The sequence below is a fragment of the Phyllostomus hastatus genome, unplaced genomic scaffold (assembly GCF_019186645.2).
Source record: "Phyllostomus hastatus isolate PE091 unplaced genomic scaffold, TTU_PhHast_1.1 phas_contig_16, whole genome shotgun sequence".
Classification (NCBI taxonomy): Eukaryota; Metazoa; Chordata; class Mammalia; order Chiroptera; family Phyllostomidae; genus Phyllostomus; species Phyllostomus hastatus.
The window spans coordinates 13005930-13031896 of NW_025333643.1; the positions used below are offsets into that span (position 1 = coordinate 13005930).

At 37.7% G+C, this 25967-nt stretch overlaps 1 protein-coding gene across 4 annotated transcripts in view; it reads right to left on the minus strand.

Annotated features, from left to right (window-relative positions):
- ERC2 (ELKS/RAB6-interacting/CAST family member 2) overlaps positions 1-25967 on the minus strand; it is a 943617-nt gene that overhangs the window by 510885 nt on the left and 406765 nt on the right. For all 4 annotated transcript variants that reach the window (XR_006784938.1, XR_006784937.1, XR_006784936.1 and 1 more), the window contains one exon: positions 2323-2460. Coding sequence is in view for 1 of the 4 variants with exons in the window: in XM_045832534.1 (XP_045688490.1) it covers positions 2323-2460 (138 nt within the window). In the remaining 3 variants the exon portion in view is untranslated. The remainder of the gene's footprint in view (positions 1-2322; positions 2461-25967) is intronic.

The following is a 25967-nucleotide window of genomic DNA, read 5'->3' on the forward strand; positions in this document are numbered from 1 at the left end:
AAATAGGGTACTAAGAGACACTTGCAGTTGAAGAGGCTTGCCCCAATTGATGCAATTATCAAGCAGTGGAGGCAGGATGAGGGGCCAGACTCCCACAGACCCCGGCTGTCCTTTCCAGTTATCCCCTTGGCTGCAGAGGAAGTGCTTAAGGAAGGGAGTAGTTTCAGATTTGGGAATTCTTTCAGATTTAAACTAGAATAAATCAAATCTTAATAGAGCCCAGGGAAAAAAAATGATAGAGTTCTGCCAAGAATTCACAACATGGAAAATTATATGGTATATGTTTATTTCTTTACATTTGGAGAAAGAAATGAAGAGGTACAAATAGGCTGACATCCTACCACTCAAAAACTGCAAGAGGGTTACATAATCATTAATAGTTTGAACCAACATTCCCTCATTCAAATCTTACAAAGGAAATTATTACAAAGAGCTTTGGAAATATAATCCTTTTTTTTTTTGGAAATACAATCTTGAAAACTAAAAATAGAAGAATATCTTTCCCTGAAAAATCACTATATTTACACTTCTTATAAGTCTTCAAGTGAAATCTTAAATCTTATCATATAATCCCAAATTTATAATCTTATAACTTTTAATAGAAACATGAAGACCATCTAGCCATAGAATATGACTCTTTTTTCTCTCCTATATTTTTAACATAGGTTAGTGGTTCTCAGACTGCAGTGTACATCAAAATGATGTACACCCTGGGAGGTGGCTAAATGCAGATTCCCAGGCCCAATGCAAGGTTCTGATTTAGTGGACATACCTGGAGCCTAATAATTTAGATTTTCAACAAGCACCACCTGGTAATTCTGAAAAAGCCAAAGAAGGCCTCTTTAATATACACTGATTTACATAGCCTGTGGGACCATTTAATCTAATTTCTCCATTCCACAAATGGGAAATTTGAGGCCCTAGGAGAGAGAGAGTTACTTGACTTCTGAAATCCTCAGTATTTTACTTATTTATTTATTGTCTGTTTCTCCTTCACACCCATTAAAATCTGAACTCTATGAGACCCAGGATTTTGACTCATTTTTTTTCTTTGCTGCATCTCCGGTGCCCACAGCAATGCCTGTCATACAATGGAGACTAGCTCAACCAGTGTTTGCTGAGTACTCCCCCGAGCAGGTATTATTATACGAGGCACTGGGTAAAAGTGAGCTAACACACATAAATGGCACACAAATAATGGGCATAAAGAGACAGATCAATAGTAACACAGTCCCTGTAGGGGACATTAATACCCTATTGATATCAATGGATAAATCTTCCAGAAAGAAAAAAAATGGTCACCAAATATGTGTGCACTTCTTGGGTATGGAGTCTAGCAGAGAAGACCAATTAATCACCAAAAAAAACAACAACACACAGACAAAAGCACAATTAAGTTTGTAACACAAGCTCTGGGAAGTTCACACTATTCATGAGAACATAATGAAGGATTTTACCTAGCAGGGTGCCCTGAGAAATGACTCATAAAATAATAATAATAACCACAGCTATAAGGTATTATACCTATTGTTCTAAATCAGAACTGAGGAACAAACTAAGGAAGTGAAAGACTACGTAGTTTGTCCAATGTAGTAAATGTCAGACCTAGGATTTGAAGCCAGGCAGTCTGGCTGCAATGTCCACATTCTTAACTATTGTACAATATAGCTTCTCAGGAAACTGAGCTCTCAGAAGAAGAATTAAGTCTACAGAAAGCATAAAACATGTCTGTATAACATGTAATAACATGTAAAATAGCATGTGCAAAGGGTCTGAGGCAGTATAGAGAATGGTACAGCTGAAAATCTAGAAGGCTAATATAGTTACAACACAGAGAACAAGGGAAGAGAGATGTGGGATGAGGCTTGAAAGGAAGGAAAGAAGGAAGAAAGAAAAAACAAAGAAAGGGAGTGGGGGAGAATAAAAGGGAGAAAGGGAAAAGGAGGGAGTGTGGCAGAGAAAGAGGAGTATGACAGGCAGAGGGGTAGTTGGTCAGATAAGAGCCAGATTAGATGAAGGGATGGACTCTATGGGCCAGGTTAAAGATTTCCCTTTTGATCATCTTAAGAACAAAAACAAGCTAGTAAAGGTTTTAAAGCAGGGCCAGGGGTGAGGTGATCAGGTTTGCAATTCTAGAAGACACCCTGGTTTCAGTATGCCAAGCCTCCTAAAGAGGGTTAAGCATGCGAGTTGGTGGCCCAGCTGGGGTTGTTAGTGGTGTGAGTGCATGGAAAAAAGCAGGCACACTTCAATGCATCTGGAAGATCTCCTCCCAACCATGTTTCCCTAAATCCTGATACCCTGCTTTGAGTCCAAGCTCACCTTCTCTGACAGAGCCTCCTCCAGCGTCGCCAGGGCAGTGTCTGTATTACTGGAATCTGTCTGCAGGGACTTCACTCTGTCTTTCAGATTGGTCAATTGTTTGTCTTTATCCCTAAGTTGTTCTTGCAAGTTTTCAATCTGAAAATAAAAATCACCATATTTATTGCACATTTGATTATATATGTAGGGCCACAATTCCAGAAGTGAACTTGTAAAAAAAAAATAGACTTGAGATTACAGAAATTGTCAGTATTACGAGGTTACACTTCAGCTTAGAATCAATGTTGTTTTGATGAGGCCTTCTGTCTTCCACATAATCCAAACTTGCATTTAAATAGTGACACAGGTGAGCAGAATATCTCCCTCCATATAAATGCAATCCCATCAGACATGTAAGCACTATTATTTCTATCTATTTCTATCCCTCTCACCAGCCCTTTAAGTCTCAAATCCATAGACCTTACTATGGTACAGTAAATCAGAGAAATATACACACAGGATTTATTCACTCAATAAACAGAATGGGTACTGAGTCTGCACCAAACACCATATCAGTATAGAGCAGAACCTATGTAGTCATTCACTCCCTCCTTTATTCAGCATTAAACTTTGTGATATGCCGAATGTTGTCAAGTGGCTGTTTCAAAGTAGCCACATGAAAAGCCAAGTAGGTTATCACCAGTAGACTGTTAATGGGAAGAACTTGTGATATAAATCAAATGTAACAAGTACTAAACACTCCATTTGGCAACTAAGTCATGTGCTGGCAACCTACCAGGCACTTTCATCCACTATCTGCAGCCTGAAATAAACACACCAAATAGGCGATTATAACGCCTGGCAAGGAACAGCAGCCAGGACCTTCTAGTGGGCATTGCATACATTATCATTCATGTTTTTATTCTCTGCTTTCAAACCACATATTTCTTATCTAAGGATTTAAAAAAAAGCTGCGCTGTACAAACAATTTATTCATATTAAGGGTTTTAAAATGACAAGGAAAAATAGTAGTACAACTCTGAGATAAGTCCATTCAAAATATTTGCATTCTGTACCCAGGCTTTCTCAGGAAATCATTCCAAATGCATGTTTCACAATGTGTGACTGAAACAAATTTTCAGATTACTTGATTCATTTAGCATGAATCTGGAATGGCCAGTGGTACCAGCAATAATGAGGAGGAGAAAGTGACAGCAGAGGTGGCAGCTGTAGCAGCATCAAAATGACTGTGACTACAAAGACAGTGCTGCTGCTGACCCTCAATCTATAGCACAGGTGGCAAACACAAGCTGAATCCGGCCCTCCACCTTCCTTTATCCAGCCTGGCACCTTGTTTCTACCTGGCAGCAGCACTGAGCTCTTGCTTAACTGTTAAGGAGTAGTTACATTTATACAGTCCTAAAATTACATTTGGCCTTTTGAAGGCAAACTCAAGGCTGATGTGGCCCCTAGTGAAAATGATATCCCGATCTACAGGATGCAACTTGGTGAATTTTTCCAATGGTTACATGGTGGTGGGAGAGCAGAGATGAATTTTTCCTAGTCCCCTTCTTCCTTCCCTCCTTCCTACCTTCCCTTCTCCCTTCTTTCTTTCCTTCTTTTTTTTTTTTGCCCATGTATCTTTTTAATAACACATGTTTTCTTCTTTGAGACACATACCCTGGAAACTCAGGTATCAAATAATTAACTTTGTCCTTCATCAAAATGCAATATGTTCCTATCCAGCCACCACTGTGAGAATTCACTGTTTCGCCATGGAAAACAGGAATTCAAAAGACATAATCATCTGCAGTCAAAACAAAGGCTTCCTCCATCCCAAACAAGTGTTCATAGAGCTATATAACACCATAAGCAAACACATGACGGAGCAAGAATATGGACACTTACATGTCAAAATGATGGTTGTTCTATAGTAGAAACCAGCAGCTGAGAGGATTGATTCTTCTTAATTTTTTAAAAGAATTTTATTTATCTATCTATCTATCTATCTATCTATCTATCTATCTATTTATTTATAGGCAGAGGAGAAGGCAGGCAGAAAGACAGAGAAGAAACAACAATGTGTGGTTGCTTCTTATGTGTTCCCCACTGGGGACCTGGCCTGCAACCCAGGCATGTGCCCTAACTGGAAATCAAACCAGCAGCCCTTTGGTTTACAGGCTGGCACTCAATCCACTGTGCCACACCAGCCAGGGCCCATTATGCAAATATTTAAAAGCATGTTTGCATACAATTGCCACCAAATGGAAATAGTAGAATGCAAAGGGGAGAAAAGCAGGATGTGAAAAAACATAATTTTGTTTTAAAAAGTTCTTACAGAAAACAAAATATATATAAAAGAAACTCACTTAAAATGTTTTTTTCTCAATGGTATGACTAATGATTTTAGTTTTCTTCTTTATACTTTCCTACATCTGCTGACTTGTTTTCCTTGAACATGATAAACGGAAGACCAGGGAACCAGAATGAGGAAAAGTCTCCCAGAAAAACGCTCCAAGTTTTGATGCAAATGCTACTTCTGCAGATGTTGTTGCCCCAGCTGCTGAATTCCAGAAACTGAGCACAAAGCCAGTGGGATACCACCACTAGCCCTGCAGCCATGCAGTGCCATGGCCTTGCAGTCACTGCAGCAGAGAGAGCTCTTCATATTCCCAACATCCCAACAACTCTGGAGCAGAATAAAGGTCAGGCACACAGCCCACCTGCAAAGGAATCTGAGAAACCAAGTGTTGACAATTTCACCCTCCAGCATGAGAGGCCCTTCATAAGCTCAGAAGAAAATGAGAGAATGGGGTAGCCAAAAAAGGATTCATACCTACAACACCAAGGGAGAGACCTGGTGTTAGCTCCTAAATCCAGCAAATTACACTCTCCTGGAACAATTATTCTAACTTTCTCTCTTTGAAATTCTTACAGTGCTATAAATCTAAGCTTTGATTCAGACACTTGCCCAAATGTAGTTCATGCAACTCTGCTACCAGTCTGTGATAAGAACACTGGAGACATAGAGAGTGTCCGTATATCACTCCAATATTCAAGAACATGACTGACAGACTTCTCATCTTGAGCAATATATAGACAAGGTGAGATGTTTTTGAATTCATGTGTCATTTGTGGTCAGAACCACACAGCGATCATACACAGTAGGACCACATATTGTTACATGACAGACTGGAAATTTTAAAAAGAGATTGCTTAGTAAGCATAAATTTATAGGCCTGCTAATCTCTCAATGCTTTAGAAACCTTTCTTTTCCTTTTTTACTGTAGTAAAATACACATAAATTTACCATTTTAACATTTCAAATGTACAGTTCAGTAATATTAAATAACTTCATGTTGTGCAGCCATCGCCACCATCCATCTCCATGTGTCTGCCCTTAGTTCTACACAACTGTATCACACATAGATTCAAGTGACCACCACCAAAGTCAGGATACAGAACAATTCCATCACAGCAGGAATGTCTTGTGTTGCTCTTTTATAACTGCACCTACTTAGCTCAGGCAACTATGAATCTGTTCTCTATTTCCATAATGTTCTTATCCCCAAAACGTTATGTAAATATAGTCATAGAGTATATAACCTTTAGGATTGGCTTTTTTTTTCCACTTAGCATAATTTTCTGGAGATCCATCCAAGATGTTATGTTTACCAATAATTTCTTCCTTTTAATTGCAAGGCAGTATTCCATGACATGGATATACCAGATTGTTGAATGATTCACCTATTAGAGGATATTGGGTTGTTTCCAATTTGTGGATATTACAGGTAGACTAGTATGACCTTCTTGAATAAGCCCTGAGCTAAAACGGCAGAAACTAGGCTTACAAATAGAGTAGTATGACCATTCATGTACAAGTTTTTTCTATGAACTCAAGCCCCCATTTCTCTGAGGTAAACATTGCAGGAGTGCTATTTTCAGGTCATGTAGGATTTGAGCAATTTTAGTTGTATGAGAAACTGTCAAACTTTTGCAGAGTAGCTGCACCACATACATTCTGCCCACAATGTATGAATGCGCTGGTCTCCCTCCATTCCCACCACCAACTGATGGTGTCACTACTTTCTATTTTAGTAATTCTGATAGGCATGTAGTGACATCTCATTATGGTTTCATTTGCATTTCTCTTGACTAATCATTTTGAGCATCTTTTCATATGCTTAATTGCCATCTGTAAATCCTCACCAGTAAATGTCTGTTCTTGCTTTTTTGCCCATTTCTAACTGGATACTTTTTACTATTGACTTTTGACAGTCCTTTATATATTTCAGGTACTCACTCTTTGTCAGATATATAACTTACAATTAATTTCTGTATTTCTTTCCAGGCTGCAGCTTGTCTTTTCATCCTTTTCACAGGACCTTTCACAGCATAACAAGTCCAGTTTACTATCCTTTTTCCCTCTATGTATCATGCTTTTGATGTCAATTCTATGAAGTCATTCTTAAGCCCTAGATTCTGGAGATTTTATTCTATAGTCTGTCTAATAAATTTATAGTTTCCTGTTTTACGTTTAAGTCCATGTCTACTTTGATTTAATTTGCCTAAGGTGTGATATTTGGCCAATATTCATTTTTCTTGCCTATGAATGGCTCAGTACCATTTATTAAAAAGGTTATCCTTCTTCCATTGAAATGTTTTTGCACCTTTGTAAAATAATCAGTGAGGCATATTTGCATGGGTGTGTTCCTGGATTCCCTACTTTATTCTATGGATCTATGTTTCTGTCTCTCCGATACTACCACACTGTCTTGCTTATGATAGATGCATAGTAAAGGTATGAGTAGAGTGATACTTCCCACCTCATTATCCTTTTTCTTTCAAGATTGTTTTAGTTAATCTGGGGCTTTTGCTTTTCATTAAAAAATTTATAATAAGTTTGTATATGTCAATAAAAATCCTCAGTGAAATTTTTATGGGAATTTCATTAAACCTAGTCAGTTTTTGGAGAATTGACACCCTTACTATGTTGAGTCTTCCAAACCATGTATACAGTGGGTGGGTGTGTATATATATAATGTATATGTGTATATGTATATACACACATACATATATAATACATATATCATACATGCATATGTATTGTGTATTATACATATATGTGTATATGTATGTGTTGTATATTATGCATATATACATTTACTTATATGTATATGTATTGTGTGTATATGTGTATATTATGTATTATATATGTGTGTCATGCATGCATATATTATACATATATTATATCTACATACATATATACACATATACATACAAATTGGTTTAAGTCTTTCCTGATTTCTTTCATTAACATTTAGTAAATCTCAGAATGAAGATCCTGTTCATGTATTGGTAAGTTCACTTCTAAGTATTTCATTTTCTTTGGTGTTATTATAAATGGTGTTATATTTTTAATTTTAGCTTCTATACATTCATTGTTAGTATAGAGAAATATAATTAATTTTTATGAGTTGAACTTGTATCCTGAGACTTTATTGAACTAATTAGTTGTAGGAGATTTTATTTTTCTTTTCAATTAAGAAAATGATAAGATGATACCTTAGGATTTTGATTTTCTATGTAGACAATCATGTCATCTGCAAAAAAAGAAGAGAACTTTGGAGTACTACATTGCATAAAAGTGATGAGAGTAGATATCCTTGCCTTTTTCCTGAATTTAGGAAAAACATATTTAGTCTTAATGATGAAAGACAGATATTAGCTACATGCTTTTGTTTTTATTTGCAGATATTCTTTATCAAGTCATTGTGGTCTCCCTCCATTCCTCACTTGCTAAGACTTTTTATTATGACTGGGTGTCAAATTTTGTAAAATGCTTTTTCTATGTTAATTATCATGATCACATATTTTTTCTTTAGCCTGTTCAATGATTAATTTTTGAATACTGATCCAACCTTGCATACCTGGGATAAATCTCAATCATAGTATATATTATTCTTTTCATGAATGTTTGCATCTGATTTTCTAATATTTCATTGAGGATTTTTTGCAGCTCATTTGATAAGAGATAGTGATCAATAATTTATAATTTCAGATTTGGGGAGTTTTGTGGGGGTTCATGGGGTTGTTCTTTTTTTATTTTTATTTTTATATTATCTTTTTCTCTTTTAGTATTGAGGTAATCCTGGCCTCATAAATTGGAAAATATTACCTCTTCCCTTTTCAGTATAAGATTGAATAAAATTTGTGTTAATTCTCTTTGGTAATATTCTCCAGTGAAGCTAACTGGGCCTGGGTATTTCTTTTTCAACTACTTTTAAATTACAAATTCAATATATTTAATGGGTATGAAACTATTCAGGTTATTTATTTCATATTGGTTGAGTTTTGATATTGTGTTTCCTGAGAAATTAATCCATTTCTACTAAGCTGTCAAACTTATGAGTATAAAGTTGTCTATAATATTCTCCTAAAACTTGTTTAATGACTACAGAATCAAAATATCTCTTATTTAATTTCTGATATTAGTGGTTTGTCTCTTCTTTCTTTTATCTTTGTCAGTGTTGCTAGAGTTTTACCAATTTTACTGATTTTTCCCTAAAAAGTAGCTTTTAATTTTATTGAGTTTTTCTATTGTTTCTATTTTCAATTTTACTGATTTCTGATATTTTTATAATTTCTTTCCTCATACTTGCTTTACATTTATGCTGCCCTTTTATGTTTTGGTTTATTGCTGTAAGAATTTTATTATTTTGTGATATTCTCTCTTTTCTAAGTAATCATTTAATGCTACAAAGTTTCCCCTTGGCACTGCTATAGCTGCACCCCACAAATTTTGATACATTGTACTTTCATTTTCATTCAGTTACATGTATATTTTTCCTTTGAGACTTCATATTCAAAACATGGATTATTTATGTAGCTTCTTTGAATCATGGATTATTTGTAGATTCTTTAGTCTTTCTACTATCTATTTTTAGTTTGATTCTGATGGTTTGATAGTATGGTCAGAGAAAACATACTCTATGAATTCAATTCTTTTAAATATGTTGAGGTTAGTTTTACATCCCAGAATATGATCTATCTTAGTAAATGTTACATGTGTACTTGAAAAGAATGTATAGTCTGTAGTTTTTGGGTCAAGTATTCTAAATGTCAGTAAGCTCTTGATAAGAGGTCAGTTTTCCTATATCTTTGCTAATTTTCTGTTATTAGTTCTATTAGTTGCTAATTGTATGGTGGTAAAGTCCCTAAGTACAATTGTGTTTGTCTATTTTTCCTTTTAGTTCTATCAATTTTTATTTCATATATTTTGAAGCTCTTTTGTTTGGTGCATACCCATAAGGATTGCTATGTCTTCCTGGTGGATTGCTTTTTTTATTATATAATTATGTCATCCATTGTCTCTGGTAATTGTGTTTGCTCTGAAGTCTATCTTATCTGATATTAATATAGACATTACTCCTTTTCAGTATTAATGTAAACATGATATATCTTTATTCTTTTACTTTCAGCCTATGTCATTGTGTTTGAAATGAACTTCTTATAAATCTCATATAGTCATGTTACGAGCTTTTAAAAAATCCACTCTGACAATGTATGCATTTTAATTGGTATATTTTGACCATTGATGTCAGGGCTTAAGTCTGCTATTTTATTATCTTTTTCAGTTCATTTCCTCTGTTGTTCATTCTTCCATTTCTCTTATATTCCTGAGGGTTATACTTGAAATATTTTTAGGATTTCATCTTCTCCTATAATTGGAAGCCAATAAATGCTTTTTAGAAATGAATCGCTTAATTCATCTTCAAAATCCCATCCTGGTTTGAAATAAAAAGAAGCAAAGTAACTTTTTAAAAAAGTGACCCAGAAAAACTGGTGGTGAAGGGAAGATTCAGACTATCTGACTGCAGAGACCCCAGCTCCGCGCTTGAGCCTCCTCTCACCTGCCCCGGAGCCTTTAGAGCAGGAATTCTTGGCCCCCTTCCTGCACCAGCAAGTGGAGGGCTCATTTTCCACCAGAAGATGGAGGGAAGAGAACCCAGAGTCTGGCTGGGCAGTTGAGTAATTCACTCCCAAGTGGTGTGTAGCTACCTGGCAAACAAGTTCTAACAAACTCAAGCAAACTCTGTGTTGCTAAATATTTTCTCCACTAAAATGTGAAACACAGGGTTTGCATGACACCACTAAGATCTACATTTCCTATCATGAGGCTGGCACATAGTGGGCCCTCATTAAATGTTCCTTGACTGTAACCAAAATGAAATAATCCTTTGAAATACTGCAGGAGCCTTGGCTCAGATTACATCCACCAGCCTTCCAGAGAACAACCAACCACATCATGACACCCTGTGGAATATTTGAGATACTGCACTCTTCAACTTCTCCCAAAGTCCAATTCAAGTGGATGGGGGGAAAGCAGGAAAGAAAACAGCTCCCCAAAGTGCATAATTAATATTTAAAGTCTAGAGTGTTCTTTTATCATTGGCAGTCTGACCCCAGTGGATAAGCAGTCTCAAATAGAAGTGCCACCTTCCCAAGCTCAGTGCTTATCTGACCTCCAGAACATTTATATGATTTCCTTTCTTTTAGAACTAATTTTAAAATGTGATCCAAGCCCTAACCAAGACAGCATGTTCCCAAATAGTATGGAATTTTCTGTACTTTTTCTTTTAGACATAAAATGAATAGGCAGCAAATTTAAAACATCCCTAAATTGTTATAACATGGAATATCCTGAAAATGTCCAATGATAAAATGAGAGGCAAGGTCCAAGGGAGCTTCTAGAATTCTCATGATGTACAAATATTACTAAGTGATTGCTGTGGACAAGAGCTTCATGGTTTGCTAGCCATGGGTAAACATACAGACAGCATGGCAAGGTGGTGCAGAGGTTTGGAACCTCCAGAACAGGAAAAAATCCTAACACTGTACAAACACATTTCTGCTGTCATGATAGACAGAAAAATGATTTTACTTTCAGTTTCCACATTGGAAACTGAAAATCCATCAAAAACAGCATGCAAAACATTCCAATAGTTTTGCTCCTTTTAACTCCCAAAATAACAACAACTACAACAACAAAAGGCAAGATACACACAAAGGAATCACTATATGCAGCAAACATACATTTGTGCACACACTGAACAGGAAATAATTAAGAATTTTTTATGACACTAATTTTATCTGAAAGTCACAGCTTTCAGATTTCAGGTACATTACATAGCTTTTTGTACCATGTTTTGCATGCAGGAGCTGGGGACTGGATGAAAGGAATTAAACAAAAAAGAAAGAAAGTTGTGGGCACTGGCTGTGGTGGGGTATGTGGGCTGCATGGAGGAGGGCAAAAATTGGGACAACTGTAATAAAATAACAATAGAAAGAAAGAAGGAAGGAAGGGAAGGAGGAAGGAAGGAAGAAAAGCAAAAACTCAGACAGACAATAGATAGTATGGTGATTACCACAGGGAAAGGGAGGTAGGGGGAGATAAAAGAGGGTAAAGGGGGTGATAAATGGTGATGGAAGGAGACTGGACTTGGGGGTGGTGAACACACAATACAATATATAGATGATGTACCATAGAATTATACACCTGAAACTTATATAATTTTATTAACCAATATCACCCCAATAAATTCAATTAAAAATTTCAACCATGCATACATCTTTCATTTTTATAGACTTCTTTACTTATTCAAATAGTACCTGACATCAGAAAAATTGATTCAAAACACTACAGAAAAGGGGAATTAAAAAAGAAATAACAAGACAAATAGAAAAATTTTATAACATCTTTAAAAGCTCATGAAAATCATATATAGATGATTCTGAATCTCAGATACAACTGATCTTCTACAGATTTTTGTTTATGTATTTTCTTTTAATATTTACACATTTATTTTCCACTCCCTAACTTTATTCTAAACTTGAAATTTAGTTAGCAAGATACTACCTGCCTTTTATGCTTGCTTTGTTTTTACTTAACTCCTAGGCTGCAATTCAATTGTAAGTAACTTTAAATTTTAAGTATATAAACTAATCTTTGATTACTTCAATAATGTATATTTTAGTAATTAAAAATTGCCATTAAGACTAAAAAAAATCATTAAACTCTTCAGGATAAAAGCTTTTTTTTTTTCTTCTTCTTTTTTTTTTTTGGTCCACACACTGTCAATAAACAAAGCTCTAATCTTGTCACTTTTTTGGCCACAGCCTGAGGAATGCTTCTTAAGTACTCAAAGGATTAAATTAAATCTCACCTGCAGACAGGCTTTACAATTCCGCCAAAAACCTAGTTCTCAAAGGAAAATTACCTTCATTATCTTAAGTTAAAACTAAAGATTCTGTCCTCTGGAATTTGCAGGAAAATAGCAGCATCAAAGAAAACAATTCACTTCAAGAGAGTTTATTCTTCAAGATCCTGTCTAAAAGAATTATTTAAGATAGAATTTGTTTAGGGAAATATTTTCTCAAGGTCATTCTAAGATAGCCATAAAACTGTGTCATTTAAATTATTTCAAGTGGATGTCTTTTCACAATTTTGACTGTCTTCTTGAGTTTTTAAGAGACTTAAAAAAATATCATCTTTGCTTTGAAATATAAATTTGGCTTATGCTCTTTTGCTTTTCTAAGAAATTATTTAATTTTGTGAACTAAACATTTAAAACCCATGAAGGCAATAAAAATAAAAGATTTATTTCTCTTAAGTTCAAAAGTGAAATAATAAAATAAATTGATTTTGAGATTAAAGTATGTATGCATTTGGGTAAAAAAATTACAGCACTGTAGTATTCAAGAAACTATTTTCCAACTTAAAGTATTCTACTATGCTCTTTAATTTAATTTAAGAAATAATAGGATAAAATACTCACATTGCAGAAAACTTCCTCCTAAGAAGAGATAGCATTTCAAAAAGGTCCCCCACCATGTTGTTATAAGAGCCTCTGGGGGGAGGATTAGGACGTGGTTCATTTTTAGACTCTTGCATCTACTTCCTAAATAAACAAATCCTGGCTCTTTCTCCCCAAATCAAATACAAACCCAGAGGAAGGGCAGGGAGATGTACTACTAGGCTGAAAAATAGAAACATTATGTCAAAGCACCCTACATCATTATTTGCAGACAATTTATTTTGTTATTGGTTAGTATCCTTCATGCTAAATGTTCTGTCCCCTAAAGCAAATGTTCCATTTCAGAAACATAGTAACATGTGCTGGAAACAGAAACCGCCAAAGCAATGGTTTTGGTGGCTATAGAATGTGTTTGTGGTAGATGAGAAAAATAAAATGCACATTATTACTGAAGCTCAGTATGTATGAATTTCACTGTCAATATAATCTGTGAATAATAATAAAAATTAAATTCTATACATCAGAATTCTTTTTCAGTTGGAATAAAAGCTCTGTGAAATGCAGATTAAAGTATTTTTTTTACTACCATCAAGCTATATCTAAAAGAAGGCTCTGTTACATGCTAGTATTGAAGGCAATATTTGCAAACTCACTTTTTATTTTCATCTTAGAAACTACAAGAAGTATCAAGAGTAACATTTCTTCATTTAGGTACATGGCCATCACTTGCTGGATTATTCTATAAATTAGTATTTTCTCCTTCGATTTTTGCACTTGAGTCTTTAAACAATGTGCTTTATCTATACTTAGCAACAGGTGCCTCGGCCTTACCCCCCACCCCTCCCCCCACCCCAGTCTGGAACGGCTCTGACAGGGATTCAGAGGCAGATCCAACTCCTCTTCACTTCAGATGGATTTCTTCAGGAACATCTAATCGTATGTGTCATTGTAACTAAAACCATGGTGCTGTGTCTGCACTTCACAAATGTTATATGTAATTCTGAACATAATTAATGTTTCTCTCAAATATTTTGAGAACTAAACATGAAAGGATCTCCGGACATGAAATTTTTATGAGGTTAGGGCCAAATCCTTTCTCAAGAGTTTTTGTGACACGATGTGTTATGTTCTTCATTGGAACCAAGGGTGGGTAGACAAAAAGCCCACATGAACGTAGGTCAGCCACCTCTGACAGACACCAGCATCCAAAGACATCATCTATTTCTGTCTCTCATTGTGTTGTGATGAATCACACATCTGCAATATACTCAATTACTAAAATATAAAAATTATCCAAAATAGTGTGGTTTCCAACTTGACCACATTTAAGAATTATCTGGCTACCTAATAATGCAGGTTCCTGGGCCCTAGGACCAGAGGTGCTGGCTCATTGGGTACAAGGGGAGGTTTCATAATGTGCATATTTAACAACTGCTTCAGGTGATTTTGATACAATAATCCATGAACCAGTAAAAAAATTTAAAAAAAAAAAACAAAAAAACCCCACTGGAGCTGAAATATTTTTACATTAACCTGAGTCTGGAAAATAACAGCGAGTACCCATTTCCCTCATTATTCATCTTCTTCAAGAAAAATCAGCAATAGCTTCATTATTCTCTCATAACTAAAGTTATTTTTCAAAGGTCTGAAAATTCAGAAAGCATCTCCTGAGGCTGGTAGGGTGATTCCTCTTCCCTGGCACCTTCCTTCTCACAAACAGAACACACATCAGTGGCATTTGCATTTGGTAGGAGCATCTTCTATGAGAAAACAAGGGCCTGACCCAGAAGATCCAATCTCCCTGAACAGCTCTGTAAGTGGGAAGTCACCAGTCACTTGTAACAAATTCTAAATTCACAGACAAAACCACTGGAAGCCTAAGATTTAACAAAGAGGCTGCAGATATAACAAACACACATAAAAAGAACAGGACCTGACAAATTCCAGTGGATAGAGCTTCAACACAAATGAAACAGGTTCTGTATATTCTCTGCCTCTCAAGTTCCTGGTCAAAGAACTTCATGGAATTGTATATGTATTTGAAGAAAAGAAGCACAAAAAGATTGTGAACAGCAAGCCTGCAGGCCTATGATCTAAACCCTGGGGCTGGACAGACAGCTGAAATGGTTAAACAAGCCTTTCATTTTCTTCCTTTCAAAGTTGAACATCGCCCATTCCTCCAAGCAGTAACCATCTGCATTTGAGAGGTCTGATTACAGTACATGCAGAATTTACAAAATAAAATAATGACACAGGCTCCAGATTCATTTGGCTAATGGAAAGAAGTCTGTCTTCTGCAAAGTGTCAAAAATTCAATCTCATCTGCTAGCTTGACACTAAAGAAAACGTAAACCCACTTTTTTCCCCCAATTAAATTCCTTAAGCTTTCCTGGGAGGCTAGGAAATCAGAGATTTAAAGAGGCAGTCTGCTTTTGTTTATGCACTTTTGTTTCCTATTAAAATCTAGAATGTGTTTTGTTCTTTTATTGTTCAAGGTAGGTCTCCCACACGTAATTTCGTAATCTTATGGGTCGATGTTTCAAGATAGCCACCAACTTCTGTCCTTTGTTAATGAACTCTGGTCCCCTAATACCTAACTTGATGAAAAAGTAGGATTTGAACCCAGGTGTACCAGATTCTAAACATTATGCTTTCTTTTCTATTTTTTTTATTCACCTAGCCACTAGTTTAATATTTATTTTTTAATATTTAATATGGACTGAAGACAGAATGACCAAGAACAGTTCTTCTATAAGCATTTACTCTAGACTGGTCTGACTACATACTATTAACATGTCCCATTGCACCTCTCCTTCCTACAGGTATGGTCTCAGTAAAGATCAAACAGTTACAAAATAGTGCGTAGTAAATTATTCATATATTCAGTATTGGGCTAATATTTGAATATCAGGTATCTTTGCAGACCTGGAGAAGAAGCCAGACAAGTTCCCTGCCCCCATGGAACTTATGTATAGTAGAGGAAAAAGTTAATAAACAAGTCAACAAATGTTCATAAAACATAGTAACTTCAGACGGTGGTAAGTACAAGGTCTAGTAAGAAAACAAATGAAATCAGGGAACAGAGAATGATGCAGCTGGAACAGAGTTATGTCAGATGAGTGCTCAAGGAGGTTTTGTTGGAGGAGGTGACATCTGAGTAGAGACATGGATGCTATGAAGAAAAACTGGGGAACACTGAGATGCAAAGGCCCTGAGGTAAAAAGAAGATGGGGGAGTTCAAAAGAGCAAGAAGGCTTCCCAAACACAAGCCAACAGACAGCATCATATTGCCTGGTAACAAGGCATTTAATCTCCAAAGAAATGTGATTTGATGGCTCTGCAAAAGCAGAGGCAGTCACCCCTTCTTTTGTTATGTATTTATTCACACATTACTTTAACAGATAATTGTGGAGTGTCTATCTAGTTAGATGATTTACAGAAATAGGTTTCCTACCATGGGACTCCTAACCTAAGGGTCCATTCACCAACAGCTCATCGGAAGAGACACCACAGAGACAGAAGAGGAGCAAAATCTAATGCATGGAGACCCAACCAGAACCTTCCCTAGAAATCCAGAGAGTGAAGAAATGAACTCAGAATTAGACCAGGCAACCCTCCAAGGTCAAGCTGATCAAGTGGTATCTAGTCTCAAACCTGGGTGGGAGGCAAGAATACATTCTTGAACCTCAGAGAAGCTAGAATTCTATTTCTAGCTTTTGAGGTTCTAGGGTCTCTACAAGGTTTCAGTCAAGGTTAGCTGAGGCGAAGAAAGAACCTGCAGCACCAAGATATTTTGTAGTGCGGAAAAATGGTGAAGCTCCCTACATTCTGGAGTCATATCATGTATAAGAGCACATGCAGGCCTAAGAAAAGCAGGACTTCTCCCAATTCGCTGAGCAACATAAAGCAACTCTTTTAACAGTGCCAGGCTCTAATCTCTGTAGCTGAAATGATAATAATGTTTCCCCAGCCACATTCATTTATTAAACAGATACTAGCTGGGCACTGGGCACCCAATAGGTACTAGGACATAGCAGCAAACATTCCAGCTCCCATTTTCAAGGACCTTCATTCATGCCTAAGGGGAGAAGACCCAGAAATAAACAGGAAATTATAATACACTGTGATATTCTGAATAAGCACAGAGCTACTGTGGCACCTAGGAAAAGTATCTACCTCATTCTGTACAGTCAAAGAAGATGTACTGTAAAAAAGTGACCACTAAGCCAAGAGCCAAGGGACAAATAGGAATTAGCAGGTGAGAAGTGAGGCAGCAAAAGAGGAGAACGTTCCAGGCTGAGGGAGGAATTCGTGCAAAGAGTCAAAGGCAAAAAAGAGCAATGATGTGTTCTGGAGTCTGGAAATAGTTCCAAACAGTTGAAGGAGAGAGTGAGAGGGCACAGATGATACCCAGATTATAAAGGGTGTTGTGAGAATGCTGAGGACCATTATCCTCAGGGCAACTGGAACCTTTAAAGTTTGGAGGATGGGGGTGGAATGACTTGACTTGTGTTTGATGGTTCTGGCTGCTGTGGGTAAATATATGGGAGGGGCAGAGCAAGAGAAGGAAGAGCAGGCAGCCCCATAGCCATGCAGGTAGGATTACTGTACAGGGGTGCATATGACAACACCTGGACAACTTCATCAGTGAATGGACAAACAATTTCAGTTCTACCAGGCAATAGAATCGTACTTGGCAATAAAAAGGAAAAGACTACTGATACCCATGGTTGCATGATAAATCTTAACTGCATTATGTCACGTGAAAGAAGTCAGACCCAAAGTCTACATATGTGTGAGTCCATCTACATAATATTCTGCAAAGGGCAAAGATGGGACAAAACAACAGATCCGTGGTTACCAGAGGTAAGGTTAACTGCAAAGGTACCCAAGAAAATTTTACAGGATTATGAAACTAGTATATCTTGATTGCTGTGGTGGTCACATGAGTGTATGTATCTTTTACAGATATTTCTTAAATTTTTAAGATTTTTAAGAGAAATTTTAGGTTCACAGCAAAACTGAGAGTTGGTACAGAGATTTCCCACCTACCATGTGCCCCCACACATGTACAGCCTCCCCCATTACCGACCTCACTCACAAGAGTGGTACACTTCTTACAACTGAACCTACATCAATCATCATAATCGCCCAAAATTTGTACTGCACATTACAGCTCAGTCTTGGTGCTGGGCGTTCTGTGGGTTTGCACCAATGTGTAACACCTATCCTTACAGTATCAGAGTATTTCCCCACCCTGAACATCCTCTGTGATCTGCATAGTCATCCTTCTTTCCACACCCAGCCTTGGGTGACCTGGATCTTTTTACTGTCTCCATATTTTTAACTATATGCATTTTTAAAACTGCTTAGTTGTGTAGCAAAGAGGGTACATTTTACTGTATATAAACCATACCTCATATTTTTAAAGTGACTGGACTGGTAAAAGTGTGTATCGGTCTAAGGGTGATACTACTGAGATTCAAGGAAGAGAAATGGACTATGGGCTCCAGGAGTTGTTCCTATGCCCCTCCATCAGTCTGGAACACTCAACAGTTGGGTTTGGGATCATCGGGGGGAACTTGAGTGGATTGTTGGTGGACTGTCTCAGATTCATATACAAAAAGAGGTAGGAAAGTACTCAGGTCAAGTCTGAAATCCCTGCAGGCTTACAGGACTCCCCACCAAACTGTCTCTGCTTAAGTCCCCAGCTTCCTCTCACTCTGCCCCTTTTTTCGAGTCACAGTGAAGTCCTTGAAATGCTAATCTCCCGCAACTCCACATTCTTTGGCTTGGCACACACCTTGTCTTTCCCCCTTTCTTGAAATGCCACAGATCTGTTGGAGATCTTCCTGTCCCCAACAAGGGAGGGAGCCCCTTGCCTGCCCACCCCCCGCCCGCCCCCAGCCACCACTTCCACCCTCTATGCTCTCAGCAGCTACACTTTCTCATGACAGTCTCTGCAGCTGGTCAGATCATTGACTCCATAATCACAATTGCAGCTTGACTTTTGTTTTGACTGTCATTTTCCACTGAGGCTCCAACAGACATGGACTCCTCCTCTCTCATCTCCTGCTGTTTTCCCAGCACATAGTAGGCCCTCACAATACATATGTGTTGAATGAATTCCAACATATCACTCATTAAAAATGCCAGGTCTCTAGAAGATGCTCTGGAAAATCTTTTTTTTTTCTTATTCCCAAATGGTTTTCTTAAATTTATTTATTTTTTACTATTGTTCAAGTACAGTTGTCTCCATTTTCACCCCACCACACCCCCTACCTCCATCCCCCCATACCCACCTCCCACCCTTGAACCTACCCTCTTTGGCTTTGTCCATGTATCCTTTACACATGTATTGGGGAAAGCAATTGAAAAAAGTCTTACAAGGCTTTTGCAGAAAGAAGAAACCCCCTGCCCACACATTTCCCTGATGCATGCTGCTGAGGTACTAAAGACAAGACACATGCAGCCAGGACCTATTTAGAGTTCAGAATGAGATGCTTCTCTCAGCTATAGGCTTATTGAGAACTTTGCTCTCCTTGTTCCAGAATGAATGCAATTTGTGATTCATATATTCAGTAAGAGACCTAGGAACAATTTTCCAAGGCTTCTTGGAACTCAGATAAGTACTAGAATGAAAATATTTACCAACAGATTAAGGTGGTTTCAACATTTCCATTGTAAACCCCTATTTTCAGAGACTTACATGATAAGCCAGCTGTAAAACTTAATTCTAAACTGAAACTTGCCAACTAATGATGGACTGTCTTCACAGATTTTTTTTTAAAAGAGAGAGAGAAAGAGAGACAGAGAAGGACAGAGATCCAAACTTTGGCTGTTTATATGTTACTGAATTGCCGAACAAGAGAAACTGAAAAGCAGCTTTCAGTGTTTCTTTAAATTATCCTTGCAGAAACAAAATATTTTTGTTTTCAGCATCAGTCTTAACAAGCAGTGATCAGGATGAGACCATTGCATGAACATGAGAAATGTTTTCATGGGAAAGTTGACTCAGGCAAAATAGGATAACTTGCATCAACATAGCACACTGGGTAGCCACTAAAAAAGTCCACAAATTTAACATGGTCACATTTATTTGTCAGAATTAGTGTCCCAAGATATAAGGAACAGCAACCCCTGCTGTTCCATAGATGCAATAAATTGAGCATAAACTATGCTCTCTCAGATCCCCCACAGTCCCAGAGAGAAAACCAGGCTGAGAAATGTCAGCACTTTGTGCACTGTCCATTTTGCTTAAAAGAAAGTATAAATAACAGTCACACAATTCTAGCAATATGCCCTTGGCCCTGACTATAAAATCCCAGCATGTCTTCAGCCAAGTTCGGAGGCAATACCATCATGCATGCCCTATGGATAGTTTAACAATCATTACACACTTGTTCACTCTATGCAAAGCTACATATTGCCTTCAGCAAAAAAAAAAAAAAAAAGAGCTTGAAATTATGTGGCCACATGGATTCTCTTCTGGGTTCTGTTATGAATCCACTTTAGGCTTTAAATTAGAGACATTAAATAGGGAGTCAGTATTGCAGGAAAAGGCAGCACAGTGAAATGCAAGGTCAGCAAACTCTGGCCCACAGTCCAGTTTCTAGCCCACCACCTGTGTTTGTAAACAGAATGTACTGAAACCCAGCCATGTCCATTTATGTACATAATGTCTACACCTGATTTAGTGCTATAAATGGCAGAATTGAGTATTACAACAGGGACCATCTGGCCCTTTAAGAAGATGTTTGATCTCTGGTGCAGTGGATATGAAGAGATTAGATCTCTGTGTGACCTTAGGCGGGTTAGCTAATCTCTTTGAGCCTCAGGTTCATCAACTGTAAGATGGGATCTAAATATAATAATACATATCCCATAGGGTAATTATGGTGACTACAGGAGTTAATGCATCTGTAGAAAGTTGAGGAGGGGTGGAATTTTAAAAAATGGTATGTGAATTTCATTTGGGGATAAAATTGCCCTTGCTTAGAGAAATATGAAATATTACATAGTCCTCTTCATGTGGGAAGGATAAAGGGCTGGAGATGTGATCTGAAGTGAGGCAGGGGAGCATACACTATATAGTGTACTATAAAGTCCACTATATGGACATGGGGTAGGGCTACAGTTTGAAGGAAGATAAACAGGTGGACTATGGACAGAAGTGGGCAAGAGACAGGGCCAAGCAACTTGGCAAGCTGCTGAAATTAGGAGACAAAGGTAGCCCATGAGAAACTCCACATGAGGCGGCACAAGGCTTGTGAAGAATCAGGTATCCTAAGGCTTCGTGTTCCCAAGTCTGCCCTATTATGACCTGCTTTCCTGCCTCAAAGTTTTAGGAAAGTTTAGGAAAGCCTCACTGCCACAGGTCTTGTGTGAGTGGTAAAATTGGAAATGAGAGTAAGAGGGCTGTGTTTACAACTGGGTAAGTACAGCAACCAGAGCCACGGGGCAAGGAGGTGCAAAAAAGTTCCACAAGGCAACAGAGGTAGAAATTCACAATGGAAGGGCATCCTGAGAACAGGCTCTGAGGGGTGGTGAGGACTGCTAGGGAGGGGTGGGCTTCTTATTGGATGTGAAGTAGAACAGGCAAGCAGTATTTACTCATCTCAAAGGGCAAGGTGACCTCAGCTGGTACCTTAGTGACACATACCAGGAACTCAGCTTAGGATCTAAGTTCCTAAGTTTTTATGTGTCAGTAATCCTGCCTGACACATAAAACACTTTCCTGATCTTTCCTATGTACTTGCCATTATATGCTGGAAGCTGTCATTACTTGCTGGAAGTCAGAAAATTCGATTCCATTTCTTTTCTACCTCATGATCTCAATAAAACCATTAGACCACTTCTGGACCTTAGCTTCCTCATCTATAAAAATGCTAATCACAATAGCTGCTCTGATGACCTCAAAGGATTATGGAAAGAATCAAATGGAATAGTCTGGACCCTATGAAAATGGTGAAGCCCTCCCAATGTAATGTGGCATCATTAAGTAATTGACCTTTTTGGTAAAACATTTACCAGTCTCACCCTTTAAAACAAACACTTCAAAGATCGTGAAGCAGTTTACATTTTTGCCCTCTTAATTCCAGGCAATAAAACTGGTAACCTCCTCAAAGCTGCACTAGGAGATAAAGAAGAGGCAGACAGGCCAGTTGCAGCTCATGGTCTCCTCTCTGATAGACTGAGACCACTTATTCCAAGTACACCTTTGAACCATCTGTTGAACTCTTCCTTCAAGTGCCTACTAAGTTAAATTTTGCTAACAGCTATCAATTGTATGGCAATCATTATATCCACTTGGTTTATAGGATTAAGGCCATACTCCTAGGAAAACAGATGACAATAATATAAAGCATCCTTTTAATAAAATTATGTAAAATACCTGCATCCTGACTGAGGGCTATATACAGGGCTATTTCGTTAGGGGATGGCAGGTAGTGCTTAAAGAGAAATAGCAGGACTATGCCCGACTGATGAATCTCCTTTGAACTGGAATAAGGAAAAGCAAACATCACTGAACAGAGGAAAGCAAGTCTAAAGGTTTCAAAATGAAAATTCTGTAGACAGCCCATTTTATTTTGAGATAACATATGAGTGAAGTCTAAGCATGGAACACGATATGTGTACAATATCACTGAATAAATGACTGAATAAATGCTATTTTGTGTAAATGATAGTATATGTAAACATGATCAGCTATTGTGTTAAATGTTTATGATGGCCCATGTGCTCTGCTGGGTACTTTGAACATCCATTATCCCACTTCACTCTCATAAGAATCCTATGGAAAAGCCATTCTGTGTCCTTATTTTATTTATGAGGAAACTGAGGGTTAAAAGGGTAAAATAACTTGATTAAGTCCACACAGTCAGTAGGTCACTCAAAATACTGTCTTTCAATAAAAACACGGTTCACCTCTTTTGGAACAAACTCAAGAGGTTTTGCTAATACTCAAGCCAAGTTGAAAAACTGGTATGGTCACATAATCAAAAACTTGTTTTCAAAATGCTTCAATTTGTATTAAGCCATTCAAAATTGCCCTCACACTTAGTGTATGTACTTTATATCAAAGAGCAATTAAGGCACAGCCTATGCCAAATGGGGGTCTTCAGAGGGTCACAGCCTTCATGGCAGTATGTTGTGATGCAATAATCCAGCTCAGGGCCTCCATAAGACAATGCTAGTGTTGGGCTGCAGCACTGGCTACCTCAGGCGAGACACAGGCCCTCTGGGTACAAGTTATCAAAGCCCCACTAAACTTAAACTGAAATGCTGAACACTGTGACCTGGACCCCTTTAATCAACATCTGCTCAACAGTTTGCCTCTTTCTGCCAACCAGCAAAGGGAATGTGATACAGCCTTCCTGCTATAAAGCCTGGGTAGGCCCAGGGAACAGCCTGAGCTGGTGCATTCTAGATGGGATGGCAGAGCTCCCTGATGGAGAAGGGAGGCTGGGGGAGGAAAGACAGGCATCAGTTGCCTTCAGGTTTCAAGAAAATTTCTCTCCCAGCAGAACAGCAAATGAAGCAAGTCATTTTCCTCCATTCCAAGGGATGATATCACTTTTTTCAGATAATAAAATGCATGGAAAGTAAAATGGTTTGATTATCTTTAGCACCAGTAAATTTTATTGTAATCCGTGGCCAAATATATTTATGTCTGGTTCTGATATACAACCTTAACATCCATTGTTGAGAGTAAATTTGACTTAAAAGACATTACTCATCAAGTCTGCCCCAAAGAGTTCAAGCAGTACTTTTTCTACTAGAATGTCCTGTATAAGAGCAAGACAAATAGACTACAGGGATAACAAAGGCTGGCTTCCAAACCTGCCACTCTCTGCAGGCCCATCAGCCCCACCAGCGCCATCATTAGCCGCAGAGACGCAGCTTCAGAGACTCTTCTTGTTTCCAACAAATTCACTCCATCTCCACCTCTTGACCCTCTGAGTTTCTCCTCTTTCTACCTGCTCTTGTCCCTCTATGTTGAGTTGCCATGTTACAATTGGTACTGTGTGACCACACTTCAACAACAATAACAATAGTGGGGGATCCAGATATTGTGGAATCTGAATTGGAAGTGGGGACAGATGGAATGGGAGTGGTTCTTTAAAAAATACAGAAATATCTTAATTTTGCAAAATTTACAAAAACATATAAACAAAAGAACACACTACCAGGGCTTTGCAAGAGACTTGCACAAGGGAGGGGGCATAAACTTGACCATTATTAGCTTCCCAGTAAATTCATATTTGATAAGTCATAACAAATGCTTATTAAGCAATGTCCAGAAAAGCCTCAGATTATCCTGCCTTAATAAGCCAAGACTTTACACACTTGCTATGTGGCAAGCCTTCCTTCACCTGGAGACAAATGCTTTAGAAAAGCTGTCCTTAGAGGACACAAGGTTTAATCTTTTCCATTCCTCAGAGATAATTTACATCATTACCCAAAATGGAAGTGAAGGAAGATGTGAAATGTCACTGGGTTTTTATAGCTTTCTCTATGTCAGAAGATGTTCACACATTTGCTATGACTTTATGATGTTTCTTTTGGGGAACAGGAGAGCCCTACCTCTCAAAGCTCCAAATAAGAAAGGAAGAGTTACAACTCCATGGCCATTCTGGCAACTACCTCATATAGAAAAAAAAGATGCAAATCAACAACCCTGGCCAGTCATGTCCTTGAAACCAATCTGGAGTAAATGCGTTTCTAGGCTAGGACTCCTAAGGGAGTTCGGGTCTGCAAGCACTGCTCAGACATAGGAAAAATTCACACAAGGCATCAACCCTCAAGAGTTGAAAAATCAGTGTTAATACCTGGTCGTTACTTAATATCATCTAAGTAAAAAATAAAAAGACCGCATGGAGAGCACTCTCAGGCATTGGTCTTTTACAGCTCCCAATTCTGTACTCACAAACTTACAAAAAGAATCAATAAATATAGCAAGAATTTGGCAAGAGTAAAGGTGTCTACCTTGATCATTTGATCAGGAATTCACCTAAAAGAGAGATTCATTAGGAGCCAGGCACTGTGCCGGGCCCTTTTCACTCATTCTCTCATGAATTGTCACATCTCTATGAGGTAGGTACTATAACCACATTTATTGCAGAGATTGGGGAAACTGAGGCTAAGAACTGATCTAAGGCATAGAATCAGAAAAGCAAGAAGCCAAATTTTAACCCAAGGTGTTCTTGCCTCCCTTTGCCCCCAAAAAATATTTTTATTTTTCATCTTTCCCTCCTTCCTCCACATATACACATACATTATAAACAATGGCTAATAAGTCTTAACTCTTTTTTATTTTATAAACTTTCTTTTAACTGTGATAAACCATACATAACATAAAGTTTACCACCTTAACCATTTTTAAGTAAACAGCTCAATGACATTAAGGACATTCACATTGTTGTGTGATCATCACCACTATCCATCCCTAGTACTCTTTTCATCTTGCAAAACTAGATTCTGTACTTATTAAACAATAATTCCCCATCTTAGCACTTCTAATTTGTCAGCACTGTGCCCCACATTGCTTAAGTGCTTCTTGGCTATATTTTTCACCTGTGGAATCTTCAGAACTGCTGGATTCTTCTCAACGGCAAAGCCTGTGGCAAGACCCCAGCTGACTGGGTAGGGTTCTGACTTAGCTATACAATTCTTCAGCCTAACATGTATCTAAAATGCAGCACCAAAGTGACTTCCAAGAAACTCGTTTTCTTTTGTTCAACTAGGATAAATATAGGACATACCTAACTATCATAAGGGTGTCATTGGGATCAAAAGAGATACTCATTTAATATTCTACAAATATTTATTCAGCTCTCATTATATAGC